Source organism: Hippocampus bargibanti, linkage group LG02, assembly GCF_051943395.1.
Source record: "Hippocampus bargibanti isolate YZ-2025 linkage group LG02, ASM5194339v1, whole genome shotgun sequence".
Lineage (NCBI taxonomy): Eukaryota > Metazoa > Chordata > Actinopteri > Syngnathiformes > Syngnathidae > Hippocampus > Hippocampus bargibanti.
Window position 1 is genome coordinate 9,045,898 of NC_142735.1, and position 18,630 is coordinate 9,064,527.

At 43.1% G+C, this 18,630-nt stretch overlaps 1 protein-coding gene across 1 annotated transcript in view; it reads right to left on the bottom strand.

The window, feature by feature from the left end:
• The window catches only part of trpc7b (transient receptor potential cation channel, subfamily C, member 7b), a 56,699-nt gene extending 39,100 nt beyond the window's left edge, over nucleotides 1-17,599 (bottom strand). Inside the window, exons 1-4 of the mRNA XM_088987282.1 lie at nucleotides 17,119-17,599; nucleotides 14,201-14,963; nucleotides 7,436-7,618; nucleotides 432-596 (exon numbers count right to left, since the gene is read on the bottom strand). Coding sequence (XP_088843408.1) covers nucleotides 432-596; nucleotides 7,436-7,618; nucleotides 14,201-14,963; nucleotides 17,119-17,591 — 1,584 coding nt within the window. The 5' untranslated portion in view covers nucleotides 17,592-17,599. The remainder of the gene's footprint in view (nucleotides 1-431; nucleotides 597-7,435; nucleotides 7,619-14,200; nucleotides 14,964-17,118) is intronic.
• Between the last annotated feature and the right edge of the window lie 1,031 nt (nucleotides 17,600-18,630).

Genomic DNA, 18,630 nt, shown 5'->3' on the forward strand with positions numbered 1-18,630 from the left:
CAAGCTCACCTTCAAAAATAAGTCGGCTGTGTGCCAAAGCCAATGTTGAACATGCTCTCTCAGCATTTTTTTTTCACCTTGATGAAAAAATTAATCAGTGACGTATTTGAAGCAGTTGTAAGGCTTTATCTAATCCTATTCTGCACAAGTACACCCATGCAGGGACAGTGCAGTATAAGGTAGACGATTAAAAGATGCAAATCTGAAGATTTGGATCCCAGCTCACTCATCATCGACATGGCACTTTAGATTTCAATCAAGCTAAAAGAGGCAAGAAGAGCAAGTAATAGGTGACCAGGAGAATAGATGAAACAACAAATCACCTCAAATGTTGTACTGTTCAGTCGTTTGACTCTACAGTACTGTATTTCAAATATGGTGATGAACTTTAGGAAACAATATTGCGGGACAAATTTACAATATGTTCATACCTTGCTGCATGGCATGATCCAGTAGGCAACAGCCAAGAATGGCAGTCCAATGGTGACCCCCAGCACGGTCCAGCATTTAACTCCAATGGACTGCTGCCTGAGACCAGGAAGGTTTTCATACCAAATGGTCAACAGTTGCTGTTGACAGTTCGGATGGGCGACAAACTGGTGAGAAAGGGGGACGCAGTTAAATTAATCATGACAAATAATAATGATAAGAAGTTACATAGAAATTGTGGAAAGAGAAGAGGAAAATAATGGTAACGGTAGCCTATGACATTTTCAATTTTTCTACTTGAGGTCCTTTACACAGGCATATTGGATGGTTCTACATTGCAAATTTGAAAATGTCACCCAATGTGGCTTTAGTCATCCCAAGCATGGGTGGAGTATCTACTTTGTAGTAGAAACATTGTCAATTATTTGATAGTTCCTGTGTTACTTTGTGTAAGCGGGTTCGGTAAATGATACAACTTCTGGATAGAGTTGAGGTTCTTTATTAGGACGGCTGTGTTGGTTGGAGGGAGAAGGCAATTCACATGTGTGGCTCTCGTAGGCTCTCATCAGACTGACTCGCAGCAGCGCGCATGCTCCTTTGATCTAAAGCCAGGCATCACTAGTAGAACATGCAAATACGATTTGCTCATATCATTACATCTCCCTTTCTTAATGGAATTCTTTACTTTTAACAAATGTAATGAATTTAATTATGTCAGTAATTAGCAACCTTAAACTTGAATAACGTATTTCTAAATTTTGCAACTATAAATGAAACATTCACATCATTTTTTTTTTCCACCATGATCACTTAGAAAAACATGTTAAATGGTTTCAATCAGTCTCTCAGGTGGTTTCACTTTCCTTGAGGATTTACGGATAGCATGTCCTGGATTTAGAGGTGTTACAACAGTCTCTGTTACAGTCTCTGTTCGTTGACTTGCTATGGTTGGTTCTTTGAGAAGATCTCGGCGGTTTCTTCTTAAAACAGCACCTTCCTCTGTCTGAATGTTGTATGACCTTGGTTGGACCTGACGCAGAACAGTTCCTTTCTGTGACCATGTGTCTGTTTTGTCTTTGTACCGTACTTGGTCACCGGTGTGTAGTTCAGGTAGGTTCCGTGTTCCTCTGTCATGGTAGAACTTTTGTTTTTGTTTCTGTTGTTCTTTGATCTTCCTCACTTTCTCCCCTTCCTTTGTCTTCAGCAAGTTTTCCGGGATGGGTAAGTTGGATCTCAGCACGCGTCCCATGAGTAGCTGGGCCGGGGACATACCACACTCGAGCGGCGTTGTGCGATACACCAGCAAGCTCTGGTAGAAATCCGTTCCACTGTCTGTTGCCTTGTACATCAGTCTTTTCACAGTCTTGACAGAACTTTCCACCAAGCCATTGGATTGTGGAAAATGTGGACTTGAGGTTATGTGTTTAAAGTCCCACTCCTTTGCAAATTTTCTGAACTTCTCATTGGCGAATTGTGGACCGTTATCAGAAAACACTTGGTTTGCAATCCCGTTTCTAGCAAATATGGCCTTTATGCATGTTATCACTGCTTCTGCTGTTGTAGCTTGCAGTCTGCAAACTTCTGGATACAGGGAGTAGTAGTCTGTGACCAAAAGATAATCTTTACCTTGACACGAAAACAGGTCAGCACCCACCTGGTATGGTCTTTCTGGTGCTTGGTGTGGGTGTAGTGGCTCTGCCGGTTGATTTGCTTGATATTTGAGGCAAATTGTACATCTCGACACTTGATCTGTGATGTCTTGATTCATTCTAGGCCAGAACATCAGTTGTCGTGCTCTTTTCTTGCACTTTTCAATTCCAAGATGTCCTTCATGGATCTTTTTGAGCATTTCACTTCTCAAAGTCTTTGGAATGACAATCTTACTGCCTTTGTATATGATGTCATCCACTACAGATAACTCCATCCTGTAGTTCCAATATTCTGCTGCGTCTGGTAAACAATTTTGTTTCACTTCGGGCCATCCATTTTTGATGATTTGTTTCAATTGTTTCAGTGTCTCATCCTTGTTTGTTTCCATCCGTATAATCTCCATCTTTGCATCTGCAACTGGCAATGCACTGGTGATCATGTGTACGTAAGCTTCAACTTCTTCATCCAGTTTAGCCTTCGAGTGCTCCTTCGGGTCAACAGCTCTGGATAGAGTGTCAGCTGTATACATCAGTTTTCCAGGGGTGTATGCGACCTTCAGTGAGTAACGTTGTAGCCTGATCATCATTCGCTGTATACGGAGTGGACAGTCATTTAGTGGCTTTTGAAACAATGCTATTAAGGGCTTGTGATCAGTCTCCACGCTGATTTCTTGTCCTGACACAAATTGATGAAATCTCTCACAGGCATACGTAATGCTGAGCAGTTCTTTTTCAATTTGTGCATAACGTGTTTCCGGATCCGTCATCGAACGCGATGCATATGCTACGGGTTGCCAGCCTTCATGTTTTTGTAGAAGTACTGCACCAAGCCCACTCTGTGATGCATCCGATGATATTTTGATTGGTTTTTCTGGATCATAGAATTTCAGTACTGGTTCCTCTGTGAGCAGCTTCCTCAGTTCATTCCATGCCTTCTCATGCTCATGATTCCATTGCCATTCTATCTTCTTCTCAGTTAGTTGTCTCAGTGGGGCCATCTTTTCTGACAGGTTGGGTATAAATTTTCCCATGAAAGTGATCATCCCATTAAACCGTTGCACATCTTTTTTGCATTGTGGCCTTGGCATGTTTTCTATAGCAGACACTTTTCGTGGGTCTGGTCTGATACCTTCACTGCTTAGGATATCTCCCAGAAATGTCAATTCTGTTGTACCTAGCTGACATTTCTCTTTATTCAGCTTCAGGTTTGCTTTTCTTGTTGCTTCTAGCACAGCTTTCAGTCTCTCGTCATGTTGAACTCTGGTGGCACCCCAAATGATTATGTCATCCATCGAGGTATCAACTCCTTCCAAGTGCTCATATATCATGTTGATTGTTTTGTGATAAACTTCAGGAGCTGAAGCAATTCCAAAAGGTAGTCTTAGGAATCTGTATCTTCCAAACGGAGTGTTGAAAGTACATAGTTTGGAACTTGGCTCATCCAGCTTCATTTGCCAAAATCCTGAAGAAGCATCTAGCTTGCTGAAATACCTTGCCTTTGAAAACTGTGCCATAATCTCTTCACGAGTAGGTAGCTTGAAGTGTTCTCTCTTGATGGCTCTGTTTAGATCTCTGGGATCCAGGCATATTCTGAGTTTTCCATTCTTTTTGTCCACGACAACAAGGGAACTGACCCAGTCAGTCGGCTCATCAATTTTCTTTATTACATGTTTGTTCTCCATGTTGTCCAATTCTGATTTTAGTTGCTTTTGAAGAGCAAACGGGACTTTCCTGCATGGATGTATGACTGGTGGCACACTTTTGTCCACTCTGATTGTGTGTTCTCCTGGTAGGCAGCCTAACCCTTGAAACAAGTCTTTGTACTGCTCCATCAGTTGATCATATGCTGTCTCTTTTTGTCTATCCACAACAAAAACTCTCTTCACTAGGTGTAGTCTCTCACATGCCGACAATCCTAGTAGACCCTGCACATCCCTTGGAACTATGATGAAAGATAGCTTATGTAATTGGCCTTTATGTGTCACATTCACAATGCATTTTCCTTTCATTGGTATGACTGAACCCGCGTAAGCTGTTACTTTCATATTTGCTTTATGTATTTTTGGTCTCGGCCTGATCTTCATGAAATCAGTCTCTGAAATGACATTCACATTGGCTCCAGTATCCAATTTGAATTTTAGATGAATGTTGTTCACTTTCAGCGTAGTGATCCAATCTCTTTCTTCTCTTTCATCTTTTACAGCATTCACATAAAGTTCCTCCACTTCATAATGATCATCTACTGCATCTACCTTGCCTTTCATGTCTTGGTTCCTGCAGCAACGAGCATAGTGATTTGCTTTGTCGCAGTTTTTACATATTTTCCCATATGCTGGACATTGCTTTGGGGGATGTTGCGTACCACAACGAGTACAAGATTTTTGTTTGAGTATCCTATTTTTGTTGGGTTTTCTCACTCTTGCTTTGATCTCAGCAGTCTTGTTTTTGTTGAATCTGTGTGCATTTCTTTCCACTGCATCCACGTTGCAGCTAGAATCATTTAACAACTCTTTAGCCTGTGATTTAACAGTCTCAGCGGCTCTACACAGTGCTAAGGCTTTTTCCAGGTCCAGATCTGATTCTCTGAGTAGCCTTTCTCTCAGTTTATTATCTGTAATGCCACACACTATTCTGTCTTTGATCAGTGATTCTGTTAATCCACCGAACTCACATGTCTTTGATCTGTTTCTCAGCTCATTTGCATATTGGTCAATAGTTTCTCCAACTGTCTGTACACATGTGAAGAATCTGTGCCTTTCAAACGTCACATTGCGTTTCGGAATGCAGTAAGCTTCAAACCTTTGCATTATTTTTGACAGCTTCATCTTGTCATCCTCAGCATCAAATGTGAAGTTATTGTAGACCTCTAGAGCTTCCTCTCCCACAACGTGCAAAAACATGGATGCTTTCATCTTTGAATGGCTTTCATCAGCTCCAATTGCAGACAAATACAGTTCAAAACGTTGCTTAAATCTCTTCCAATTTTCAGCCACGTTACCTGTTAGCTGCAGAAGTTCCGTGCTTTAATGTAAGTTTGATGACTGCAAGAAAAATTCCCCAAAACAAACTCGATAGAAATTTTAGAAAAATTCCCCAAAACAAACTCCCCCCCCCCCCCCCCCTTCTGTGTTTTTGGTCGATTTGGGCACTTACACATTCATTTTCGGTTGAAAGCTGCATATGTTTGCTTATGTCAGAGACAGGGCATAAGAAGACCTCACGTCATTTACAGTGAAGCAATAGTATCCAATTTAAAGTGGTGTTAGCACTTGCTAGTGCTGGTGCTAGCACTTGGCAGCAGAAAAATGAAAATGCAGAATGTCTGAAATGAAAAAAAATCACCCTTCTTTGAGGGTAAAAAAATGCAGCATAACAAGCTACGTGCATGGACATTTATTTCTGCCTAATACATGATTTTAGTAAGCTGTGTGTAAGTACCACATACGTAGATGTGGTGTATCACTCGTGCCTTTGAAAAAAAAAGTTTGGAACGCTTATGTAACACAGGCATTTCATTGCCTTATTGTTTTGTTTGATTTGATATGATTAATTTTCTCGGAGGATGAGGTTGCACTAATTCAGATACACCAAGAAATACAGACATGCATTCCACTGACAATACATCAGATTGATTTATATGCATTGAACCGAAACAATTCCTATCCCTGAATCCAGTAATATGCACCAGCCACAGTCGTGCACCACCTGGTTTCCATGGCAATCAGCCACCTCCCTTTCTGTTTGTCTCCTGTGCAATTATCTCCTGAGTATTGGTTGTGCTTTCTTGGGAGGGAATTAAATCCAGCATAAACAGTCTGGTCAAAATATGCGTGTGACAAAAGCAACCACACATACAAGTGTGAGAAAGAAACAGAGAGGAGAGGTAGAGGAGGAAATGGGAATTGGTTATATTTATTGTAGCACAGACTCTCGCTTTGCATTTGCAAAGAAGCTCCATGAGACTTTGTACTGAGCAAAAGATTCCTGTACAATTGAAATAAGGGACAGATCTGGAGCAGCTTCTGAGCATGCGGTGACCAACATGTGGTCTGGAATGAATGTGGCAGTAGTTTAAAAGGTCATGTCACTCAGCTGACTATTGACCTCTGGTTGTTGTCACCAAATTAAATGCCATGAAAGTCACTTCTGGCTTTTATCCTTCTCCGAATTGCAAACAGTCATACAGGCTAACTCACACATAAAAATGCGGAGAGAAAAAATTATTGCAAGTGGAAATTCTCTCCACCTTGTCTGTGGCCTGAATTCGATATGTTGTTTTGGATTAATCAGACACATTTAATTGGACACATTTTACATGGAGGCCCAGTTTGTATTGTCTCCTATTTTAGTTGGGTTGGACTGTAATAGGTTAATATGGATCAGAGTCACACACGTGTAATTTGAAAATGCTAATAATGAAAAGAAAACCATTCCGACGATGATGCATGGCTGCGAGAGCATCTTCAGTGGAGAAATGAGGCGTTAAACAAGGTGGATGAAAATAAATGAAAAGAAAGAAATGAAAAGGAAAAGGGTAAAACAACTTCATTTACAGGCTATAGAATCAGACAAAATTTAGTTTCAAAAGTAGGAACATATCGGGAAGGGGGGTGATTGATTTGGAAGGCTGTGTAAGACATCTAGAAAACTGTTGCCGATATTTTGGTTCCATGATTTACGATAGAGGTGAAATATTAATGAACACCTCTCTGTGTGTAATTTGAGTAATATCTCTCCAGCTGACCATTATTGTCTTCATGAAGGCATCATATTTAATCAGGCTCTCATTCATATGAGATTTGGTCATAAAGTGGTAGGAGGGCAATTATGGGATTTAGGACTACATTTTCTGTTCATTTAAAATTGCAGAGTTGGCTTTTGTACACCTGTTTTTTGTACACCTGTTTTTTAATGTAGTATAATCATCTCATTGGGCGGCCCGGTAGGCGAGTGGTTAGCACGCCGGCTTCACAGTACAGAGGTCGCCGGTTCGCGCCCCGCTGTGGCTTCCCTGTGTGAAGTTTGCATGTTCTCCCCGGCCCGCGTGGGTTTTCTCCGGGTCCTCCGGTTTCCTCCCACATTCCAAAAACATGCATGGCAGGCGGATTGAACACTCCAAATTGTCTCTAGGTGTTAGTGTGACTGTTGTTTGTCTTTGTGTGCCGTGTGATTGGCTGGCAACCAATTCAGGGTGTCTCTCGCCTCGTGCCCGAAGACAGCTGGGATTGGCTCTAGCACCCCCCCGCCACCCTAATGAGGAATAAGCGGTACGGAAAATGGATGGATGGATAATCATCTAATTGAAGAAAATACTAACAGTAGTCGTACAATTGTGAAACAGTATTCAAGCAATTTACCTTCTTTACTTCATACTTGATAGCCAATTTGACACGGCTGAGGCAGGGTCGGTTGTAGGGGCTTGGGGGGCACAGCTCGACATCGCCATTCACGATGGCTTCCACTTCTTCAGTGTCCCGACAGAGGTCCAACACTCCCACTACAAAGTCTTTACACTGCATGGACAGCTTACGGTAGTCATTCTGAAGTGTGGGCAGAACATAGCAAGGGCAAAGGGTCAGATAACAAGGGAGAAATGCCACAACATTTTTACCTTTTGTCTGTCTTTCGAAGTAGTGAAATAAGCACTTAAAATTGAAAGGCGCAATGGCTAATGATGAAATATAAGGTTAAATGAATTCAATTCCATGACAATTAGATTGAATAATGGCTTTATGATTGGCATGAATACTCACGATTCTAAAAATCCAAACATCTGAGTTGCCGATAGAGAATAGACAAAATAGAAGTTATCATATTTAAAAGTTTCATGCTGTTGAATGCTTCGTTGGCCGAACACAAGGCCCATAATGGAAGCACAGAAAATTTGGGGTCAATCTGAGGTGAATAGGCCTGTTAAACTGTCATCCTCGGGTAGGAAATCTAGCCTTGGGAGGACTTTATGACTTGGTAAACTCCTTCACAGGAATAGCTCATTAGCTAGGTAGCAAGTCTATCAGTTCATGGAACCCATTAAAATGTCTAACGTTCTGTTGGTTTATAGATGTTAGTGCTTGTACCATGGGATGTCCAGGGGTGTGGTATTCAAATCAAGAAGGCTGTTTTACTAATGTATCACTTGAATTTGCATATTGTCTCAAATAAATAGCTGGACAGAGAGCTGCAAGGTCAGGCGTCGGTGGAATAAGTGCACACAAAGTGGCTTCATGAGAACTGCGCCCCCTGTCGGCAGCCAAGGGCAATCTTCCTGTGTTCGAGCCTTTGTTCACAGTGTCCGAGCGAATATCTCTGACAGTTACCAAGATTGATTTAGGCCCTTCTTAAGTAGGTTTAGCCATTAATGGGAAAGAGAGGAGTTTGTGTCATGTGTTGAGTTTATCATGATAAGTGTGACAATTGTAATGGTATGGTGAGTTAGAGCCACACTATATATGAATAAAAACAAGTAAACCCTGTTCCAAACTTCTGTGTAGACAAAATGTAGCGCAGCTGTCACTACATTTTATGTACGCACTTTGTTACAGCTTCAGCTGTTGTTAAATCACTATATGAAACAGTATTTTGTATTGTATTGTTGCTGAAATTCATATGGGGCCGATTGTAACTTTTGAATAAAGACTACACCACTATTTTTTGTCAGATCGACATGACACATACAAACATAATACCAACCTGTCAGGCCAAGTACATATTGTTTTTTTGAAGACCTGAATGGTATTTAAGAACAGTAAGCTTCTCAATTCACAGTATGAGAAAATCCAGTTGAGGATTAACAGTGAAGAATAAAAGACACACATACTGTAGGATAGGCTATAACAATCATGCCTGGTTACAAGAAAATGAGAAAAGCAGACTGTGGGATAAAACATGTTCTGCAAGACACTATTAAGGATTCTTGCTTTGTAAGACGCATCATTACGAGCAAATATGCAATTCCACTCACGACTCGGGGTCTGTGGTCGGTGCCGTGGGGATTGAGATAACGCCGTTAGAATGATGTGGGATGAAACTGGAGCTCCTTTTCTGAAGTAAAGGGAAATCGGTCACAGTCGACTGACTCAAATATAAAGTGAAGTACTGTAATGCAAGATGTTGAAGTTGGGTAAAAAATAATAGTTTTTCCTATTTCTAAAAAAGGTGAACACCACTCATCTTAAATTTATTCTTCTACATTTTGTCACACAGAAACCCAGCCTCCAATTTGGTCAGGTAATAATTCCAGTTAGGGTTGTGTGCCTCATTTTACAGGTTATTTGAGCTGAACATCACCACTTCCATCTGTCCCTCATGGGGACCCTCCAAATGATGGAGTGGTTGAGAGACTGCATGTGTCCAAGGGTCTCTTATGAGAAATTGATGTGCTGTCTAGAAAATCGTGTTTTTTTAGATAAATATTTTTCTGCCAGAAGTCCTAAACTGCCAGAAGTCATAAACTGTTCTTCATCCCTATGTTGTGACAGGCTGTGTAAATGTGTGTTGTTCACACTTGTATTTATGCACAAAGGATTAAACGTTCCCTTTTGTCAAATGTCATATAAAAATATTGTAATGTGATGCATTTAATCAACATGTTGACAACAAGGATGAGTCTGAATCAGATGATTAATAGCAACCATGTCAGGAGTCAGACAAGGACGCTATCTGTAAACAATGAAATGAAGTGTCAGACGCAAGAGAAATGGTTATAGATTATTTCTCTTGACAAAGGTTGTTTGTTTGTTTCTTGAATAATTCAGAAGTCTTAATAATAATAATAATAATAATAATAATAATAATAATAATAATAATATCATTTTCATTTCATTTATAAGCGCCTTTCAAAACTCTCAAGGTCACTTTACAGTCTCAGTGGGCGAGCAGTGGCAGCCACACGCGCCAGCATTCACTTAACCCGGAATAAGTCATATACATGTAAAGTCTCGTGATATCGGTATCGGTTATATCGATAGTACTGCTTATTACGTTACTATTTCTATGAACGCAAGGAGAAAATTTACATACCGCAGGATCGGATATTTTTTTTTTTCCAAGATGGCGGCGCGTGCACACGCAGCGGCTCCTCTCTCTCCCGGCAAATTGTTTTTTCCGTGTTTATTATGTTTGTCTCACTCATGTAAATGTCCGTCTCCGTCTGCCTCGCTACACCCGAGGCGTACCTACTCCCGTGAGGTTCTGCTTGACATCGGCAGTTCATTTTTAAAACCAAAACCAGCTGAAGCAGAAGTGCTACGCAAGCATGGATTGCTCAGAGAGTCGGCTCGTCCACTAACCCCCACTCTTCCACCGACCCCCACTGCTGCACCCAACCCAGAGTGGAGGCGCCAGAAGCGCTGCATGAGGAAACAGAAGAGGGGAAAGCGTGGAGGTATCCGCATTAGGCTCGCGGCTAGCCCTCACCGGCCGTCCATCCGTACCATTACGCTGGCTAACGTGCGCTCGCTGGACAATAAAATGGACTACATCAGACTTCTCCGCTCAACTTCCAAGACCGTGGGTGAGTGTTGTGCCCTTGTGTTTGTGGAAACATGGCTGACCGACATCATACCGGACAGTGCCATCCAGCTAGCCCAGCTAACTAGCTTCCGGGCAGACAGAGCGCTCATCGAGGGGGAGAAGACTCGCGGCGGGGGACTCTGTGTCTACATCAGTGATGCCTGGTGCCGCAACGCTGTTGTGGTATGCAAACACTGTTCACCACTGATGGAGCTTATGGTCATAAAATGTCGGCCATTCTACCTGCCGAGGGAATTTAGTGACATACTGCTGGTAGCAGTTTACATCCCCCCGAGCTCAATTAACAACAGGAGCGCGGCATTGAATGAACTCTACCAGCACATCAGCGAGCAACAGACAGCCCACCCAGATGCTTTCCTTATCTTGGCTGGCGATTTCAACCATGCCAACCCGAAAAGCGTTTTTCCACAACTCCATGGACACATTAACTTTCCGACTAGAGGTAACAACATTCTGGATAATGTCTTCACCACACACAAAGGAGCCTACAAAAATACCCCCTCCCCCACCTCGGAGCTTCGGACCACTCCACTATTATGTTAATGCCCGCATACAGGCCACTTGTCAAAGTCGTCAAACCAGTCAAGAAGCAGATAAGGGTGTGGCCTGATGGGTCGTCAGAGGCACTCAAAGACTGCTTCTCCAACACTGACTGGAACATGTTCAGACAAGCGGCCACCTACAACAACAACACCGACCTCCAAGAATACACAGACTCTGTTACCTCCTACATGATGAAGTGCATGGATGACGTGACTGTCACCAGATCTGTCACCATCCTGGCCAACCAGAAGCCATGGCTGATGGGTGAAGTCCACAAGCTCCTTCGGGCTCGGAACGCTGCCTACAAAGCTGGCGATGAGCTGGGCCTGAGAACAGCCAGGGCCAACCTGTCACGTGGCATCAGGATGGCCAAGAGACAGCACTTCAGGAGGATCGCCAACCACTTCAGAGACAGCAGAGACACCAGGAATCTGTGGCGTGGAATACAGACCATCACAGACTACAAGCCCTCTCCACAGACCTGTGAGAACTCCACCACTCTGCTGAATCAGCTGAACGACTTCTTCGCCCGCTTCGAGGCAGACAACAGCACTCCAGCACAGAAGACCCCACCACCTCCCGGCGAACAGGTGCTGACACTGTCCCAGGACAGCGTGAGGCGATCCCTCAGAGGGACCAACCCACGAAAAACCCCGGGTCCCGACGGCATTTCTGGCCGTGTTCTGAGAGACTGCGCTGTGGAGCTCACAGATGTCTTCACGGACATCTTCAACACATCTCTGAGCCAGGCTGTTGTGTCCACTTGCCTCAAAGCCACCACCATTATCCCGGTCCCTGAGAAGTCGTCCCCCACCTGCCACAATGACTACCGCCCGGTCGCACTCACTCCCATCCTCATGAAGTGCTTCGAGCGGCTAGTTATGAACCACATCAAGGCTGCCCCCCCTCCCAGCCATGACCCCTTCCAGTTTGCATATCGGCCCAACCGCTCTACCGATGATGCCATCTCCACTGCTCTCCACACAGCGCTCACCCACCCGGAGACCAGAGACTCCTACGTCAGAATGCATATTAGCACGTTTGACAATAAAGCTGACTTTGACTTTGACTTTTGACTTTGATAGTCCGGTTATATCGATATTTTTTCCGACCCCCGAGAATATCGATATAACGAGACTTTACTGTATATAGAAAACTAGCTAGCTACCGAATAGCTAGCTAATAGCTACACTCCCGCGTATAAGTGAGGTCATGGTGCAGTTCACACCGTGTTCTTATCATTTGACTGGTTTCCCTCACAATGATGCTGTGACACCCAACAAATGTTTCTGGTCTCAAGGGCAGAGAGCAAATTTTGCGCACAAGAAGGTTCAGATCTTTATCTCCCAAACTTGAATGCCACACTGGGGTCACGCTGGAGTCGTCAATGCAGCTGGAGCCGTCAATGCGATGCAACACAAACACACTCACACATGTACACACGAACTCACTGATTGCACCTTTTTCGATATGTGGCGAGCTGTTGACAGGAAAAAGAATTGGAGAAAAAAAGGCAGCAATAGAAGACAGGTTGGTGATAATGAAATGATAATGAGACAGATGAGTGTCAACACAATTGTGTTCACTCAGGTGCGGCCTTCTCATTAACTGGTCTGGACATAGGGAGCGCACAGAGTGGTAAAGGCTGGATGACAAACAAGATTGGGCAGAGAGACGGAAGAGTGGATAAATGAGGTGAGAGTGAAATTAAAAGAGAAAAATCACGTGGGCCGAAAAGATTCACCAACTAAATTGAAATTGTTATCAGATCATTATGATCTGATATGGTGATTTAGAGTGTAAATACAATGTAGCGTATGATCAACTGGAACTGCATGATGTTACCAAACATATTGTGAGCCTTGGCCATTACATCAGCAGGAGGTGAAAATGGAAAAACACATGATGGAGTTGGCCTCCTCTATATTACTATGATAGCTTTTACTCATTTGAGAAAAAATTCATGACCCATGAATTATGCACTGTGCACGAGAATTTTGTGACTGATGGACAATTTATATGACAGAGGGGGGGCCATGATTTGTTTTAAGAACTACATGGAGGATATAGAGGGGTCAGTCTTTCACTTCATAAACAGGTAGATATATGCCAAACATGCCATTGAAAATGTGGGCGAACCTGCAAAAGGCAAAAATGCACATCCAATTGAATGGCCTTTGAAATACAATTGGAAAATGCTTGTATATTTGGGCAAAGTGGGATTTTTTTAAACTCATTAATAAATGTCTGATTAAGCTGTCTTTTACACGACACGCTTATCATCTAAAAAAAAAAAAAGAATTGAGATCCCGCCCACTCCTTTAAGTCATTCACTGTCAGACATGCAAAAATGTGTCCACTCCAGTGCCAGGGTTTTTGTCATTTTCACTCTAATTCCCGGACACACAGAATATTGAGTTTTAGGTTTATTTAAGTTTAAGTTAAAGTTTATTCCTAGGTTATATGTGTCTGGAGTTAGATGAGCTTGAAATGAGGGTGGCTGTACCAAAGGCAAATGGTGCCCCCTTGTGGGAGGGAAAAACTTTATCTTTATCGCAACCCCCTGCAAGAAAAACCAAAACTGCCGGAAGAATATCGGGAATGGCGCTCCACGTCATGTTTTCAATTGCAGAATAAATTCAAAAATCACATTGAATGAGTTAAAAAAGATATTTTGGCGGAAAATTATAGCTGCGGGGACAACTCAGACTATGGGCCACAGGCCTATCCCTTTTTCAGAGAATGGAATTCGCGGTGGAATGGAAAGTCGTGCCCAATCTCATTGACAAATTATTCCCTTCCACATCTTTTTGAAAATCAAGACAAACAATTAATTTTATTCTTAAAAAAAGGGGTCGGTGAAGAAAAGAATGACAAAAAATGCTGAACATCAGTAAACTATTGACCGCAAAATGGAACCTCAAGATAGGTAGCCAAATTAAGGTACCTTGTATTAAATTGTCTACATCTATTTAACACTTATCTGGCATCTGTGACAATATTTTGAATGAAAGACCAACAAACTCAAGTAGATGTCTGAAACTTACTTTGAACTCCGTCTCAATGTTGGCCAGTCTGGCCAGCTCGTTGCTGAGCTCCAATGCCGTCAACACTGGATCTTCGCTGCTGAGCGACAAGTAAGCTGCACTGGCCAGACCCTTGTATGCATTCATCCTTGAGCGTGAGTGACTGAACGAGTCTTTTTTCTGTTTTTCCATACACTCTAAGCACTTGCAGAAGTAGTCGTGAGGCCTCTCGATGCGAGTACCTTTCGTCAAGAGGATGTGGACTATCTCATACTCTTGGCAGTGAGCGGCCAGGATGATGGGTGTCACGTCATGCGAGAAACGTGTTCCGTCCTCATCGTAAGCGTAGAAGTCGTCATCGCGCATCTCCTGCTCCAGTGGGCTCGAAGCCAGGCGGAGACCTCCACCAAAGGCCGGGTTGCCAAGGATGGCTTCAACGATGCGAACGTAACCCTTGGATATTGCCAGAAGGAGGCCGTCTCCAATCCGAGCCAGGCCATCTTTCTTCAGGAGCAGCTCAGTGACCTCGAGATGCTCATTGCCTACAGCCAGCTGCAGTGCATTCTGGCCCATGTAGTCGACGCAATTGAAGTTGAGGGTTTTGGAATCCTCCAGCATTTTACGCACGACAGGAATATTCCCATACTCAGCAGCATCTAAGAACCGCTCCTCCTCTGCAGTGAGAGCCGAACCACGCTCATTGAACATGTAGGCTGGGCCGCGGACTGCCTGGCGACGCCCCTTCTCCCTCAGCGTGGTGTGCCGACGGTTCATAGCTTCCACCCTGTGATAAAATGATGAGGTACAATTTTGGCAATATGAATAAAAAAAAGTGTGATAACAATGCCAGACAGCAAGAAGAAAGGGCAATATCATTAAATCCACCACCCTTGATGCTTTGAAAGGCTCATTAGCAATTCTGTTGGAGGGGGTTTGTCAAACTCAATGAGCAGTGTTTAAAATTGATTTTTTTCCATTCCACCCAAGCATGCATCCACCATGCATGAACCACAGGTCAAATCTTAGGTGATTTCCGGTCAATGCCTAAAATGGAGAGATGAAGCGATCACCTTAATTGTCTCTGGCATCCATCCATTTTCAATGCCGTTTAGCCTATTCGGGGTCACAATGAGCTGGAACCTTTCCGAGCACACTTTTGGGGAAAAGGTGGATTACACCTTGAACTGCAATACAGTGGCACGTAGTTACACAGGCATCTGAATTTCGACAGCATTTGCAAACCTTGACATGTCAGGACCAAAAACATGAACCTTTAGGCCGATGTATTGTCCTTGAACGCAACCATGTCTGCAGGTATCGAAAAACGGTTACTGAAGCAGACGTGCAAAGCTGATCACCACTCATCAAAACTGTCCTCATGGGTACATTGTCCAAGAGATGCGTTCTTATTTGTGAATGTAATATGGGTAGAATAATCTGAGTGCCCTACCATTGGTTTACAATCAATTCGACCTACTGTCCAATGACAGGTGGGGTAAGGTCGTGTATGCCTGTGACCCTAGTGACAAGATAGCAGATCAGAAAATGGATGGATGGAATCAATCCTTGGTTTTGGAATATCATATTTTTCGGTGTATAAGGCGCATCCCCAATGAATGGTGTATTTTCACATTTTTCCATCTATAAGGGGCACCTTCAATGAATGAAAAACATTTTCCAAATATAAGATATAAATGCATAAAGGTTTTTTAAATATAAGGTACACCATATTATAAGGCGCTACAGTAGAGGCTGCAGTTACGCACTACTTCTTCTACAGGGGTAAATGGAGTTGTGGTTGTTGACAGTAGTTGCAACACCTCTTGTGGCTCAATATTACTTCACATATAAGGCGCACCTGCGTCTAAGGGGCAGGGTCATCTTTTGAAGAAAATCAAGGCTTTTGGGTATGCCTTATACACCGGAAAATACAGTACATACATTTTCTATCAAGACTTTTCCCTTCTGCTTTACTGGACACCAAATAGCAGGCAAGTAATGTCTACTAAAAAGATGTGCCAATTTGCATGAAACATAAAAGCCAGGTGCAATCAGGTTTGAAATCATATTTTTGAGGACAGGTGGTCAGCAGACTTACATACACAGAAATGGCTCATTTTCTGGATCAAGGCTAGTTTGGCTAGTTTCACATTTCCCCCATAATGAGAAACAGGCGTGTTCATGACACAGCCAAGTGATTTTGAGCATCCCCAGCTCCTTTCAAGCCGAACACTGTTGTGTCAAAGCTGCAGACAGGAGATGATCAAAGAGCCAGCAGTGTGAACTGCCACTCTCAATATCCAATTGTCCTCCCTTAGCCGCCTGGGGAGCATGAACACCCATTTAAGAGTCACCATTCATTTCCCATTTGTCTGAACTCGTGAGCGCTTCTCGCAGATCATGGAATCACTGCATTCAGGTGACAGTGTTCACAGTGAATGTATTCGGCATGTAGTAGAATAGACACGATTGCTGTTGGTGTGCTATTTGAGGATTCATGCTGTGGAATCAATCCAGAGTTTGTGTGGGTAAATCTATGGACGAATTAAGAACTGCTTTGGGAACGATAGCAAAAGGTGAAGACACAAATTGAATTGAACACATTCAGGCGCAATTTTCTCACGCGCATTTTGTTCATAATGTGAATGCTTTGCAATACATGATCATGCTAGGTTAAGAGCGCATAGAATGTACAACAGATTAGCGGGAAAAAACATCAAATAGAAAGAGGCAAGGAGGCCCACTTAACAGACACTCACTGTGTGTTAAGTGGCCAAAATATGCACTGGGTTCAATAAGTACTTTGCATTCAAGAAGAGCCACTCAATTGATAAAATTACGGGTGTACAGAACCATCAATGGAACAGGGAAGATCTTTATTGCTGTAATTTGTATTCTTGGACCAAAACAAGAAATAAAAGTGAATTACAAAAACTCACCCTTGCCGCGAGTCGGAGTTCAGGTCGGTGCTCATGTGCTCGTTGGCGCGGTGGTTTCCACAGTGCAGGGGCTTCGGGACTCGTTGGGCTCTCTGTCCGCGGTGCTGAAGATCTGCGTCAAAGCCGGGGCCGCGTCCTTTCCAGGGCGGCAGCGACTCGTGGTCGTGCTCGCACACCACGTCGAGGTGCGAAGAGTCCCCGGTATGGTTGCGGAACTTTGACGGCGTGGGCTGAGGGGATTCCACAAGGTCTCTGTTCTCCGGAAATGACTGTAAACAGTCCGGTGAAGCCAGGTAAGGCAGATCCGCGCCCCCCAGGAGTGGAGAGAAGGGAGAGAAGAGCTTTAGGGGCCGCCGACGGGCAGGCGATCCTCGGGGGAGACACAAAGGCGGAGATGGAGACGCGGAGCGACGCTCTTCTTCTCCGCCATCGCTCTCCTCCCCTTCGTCAGACATTGGCACAGTTGCGGACATCAGTAGACTTTTTAAAAGTCCTCGTTCATTTGACAGACATTGCACAGCGTCTGTTAAAGTTTACCCCCGGCAAGTTTAAACGAGGCTGCGCGGTAACCCGCCGGAGTCCAGCTTTCTTTAAGTGAATGTGCACGCGCGCTCCAGCCAGAGCGCGCTCTAGGTGTCAGCCCTTTCTAAAATGGAAGACACTGATCAAAAGTGACATCTGCAGTCATTTATTGATTGCAGTCAGAGGAGGGTGTAAAAAGTAAACAAAGAGCGATTCAACCCAATTTTCATTCTGGTGTGTGGTTCAGATTTATTTTCCTTTTATGTTCAATAATGTGCAAAATGGCATTGTCAAAATTATTGAATTTCTGTTTGCATATGACAGACTTTTTGCATACAAGACACAAACGAGTGCATTCACATGATATCGCCAAATTATAGCGGTTTATCATGTTCCATTTAGGCAAACAGTCATTGCACATACAGCATATCACATGAACAGCTAACAGTATGAGCCATTTTGCAAAAAGAAAACTGTCTGATTCACATTTGTCAGTGCATGAGACGATGTGCAAAGTGCCCATACATGGGTGACAGGTGAAATGTGGCAGCAAGCAACCAAACCTCATGTCAAATGGCACACTCCCTCACTCACTGCATGGGTTGAGAGGACAACTTTTTCAGATAACTTTACACATTGTAAATTGGAAATACAATACAATACTGTACATTACGTGTTGATTTATATATTAAAACCATCCACAAATATTTGAAAGTCATTTTAATCAATTTAGTAAAATGAAATTTTAAAATTGTAGTTTACATAGATGAATGCATTCTCTTAATAATTGTGAAAAAAATCCAACTTAAAATAAAAAGACACTTTGAAAGAAGTGAGGTGAAGTAGAGGATATTGTGCTTATGGTGCTTATTGTCCTCGCTGAAGTAAAGCATTCAGCTCATTCATTCCAAGAATGTTTCTTCAATGAAACATTGAGGATGTGCTGACACGTTTCTTAAAATTGGAGAAAACCTCGAAAAAGCAATTAAA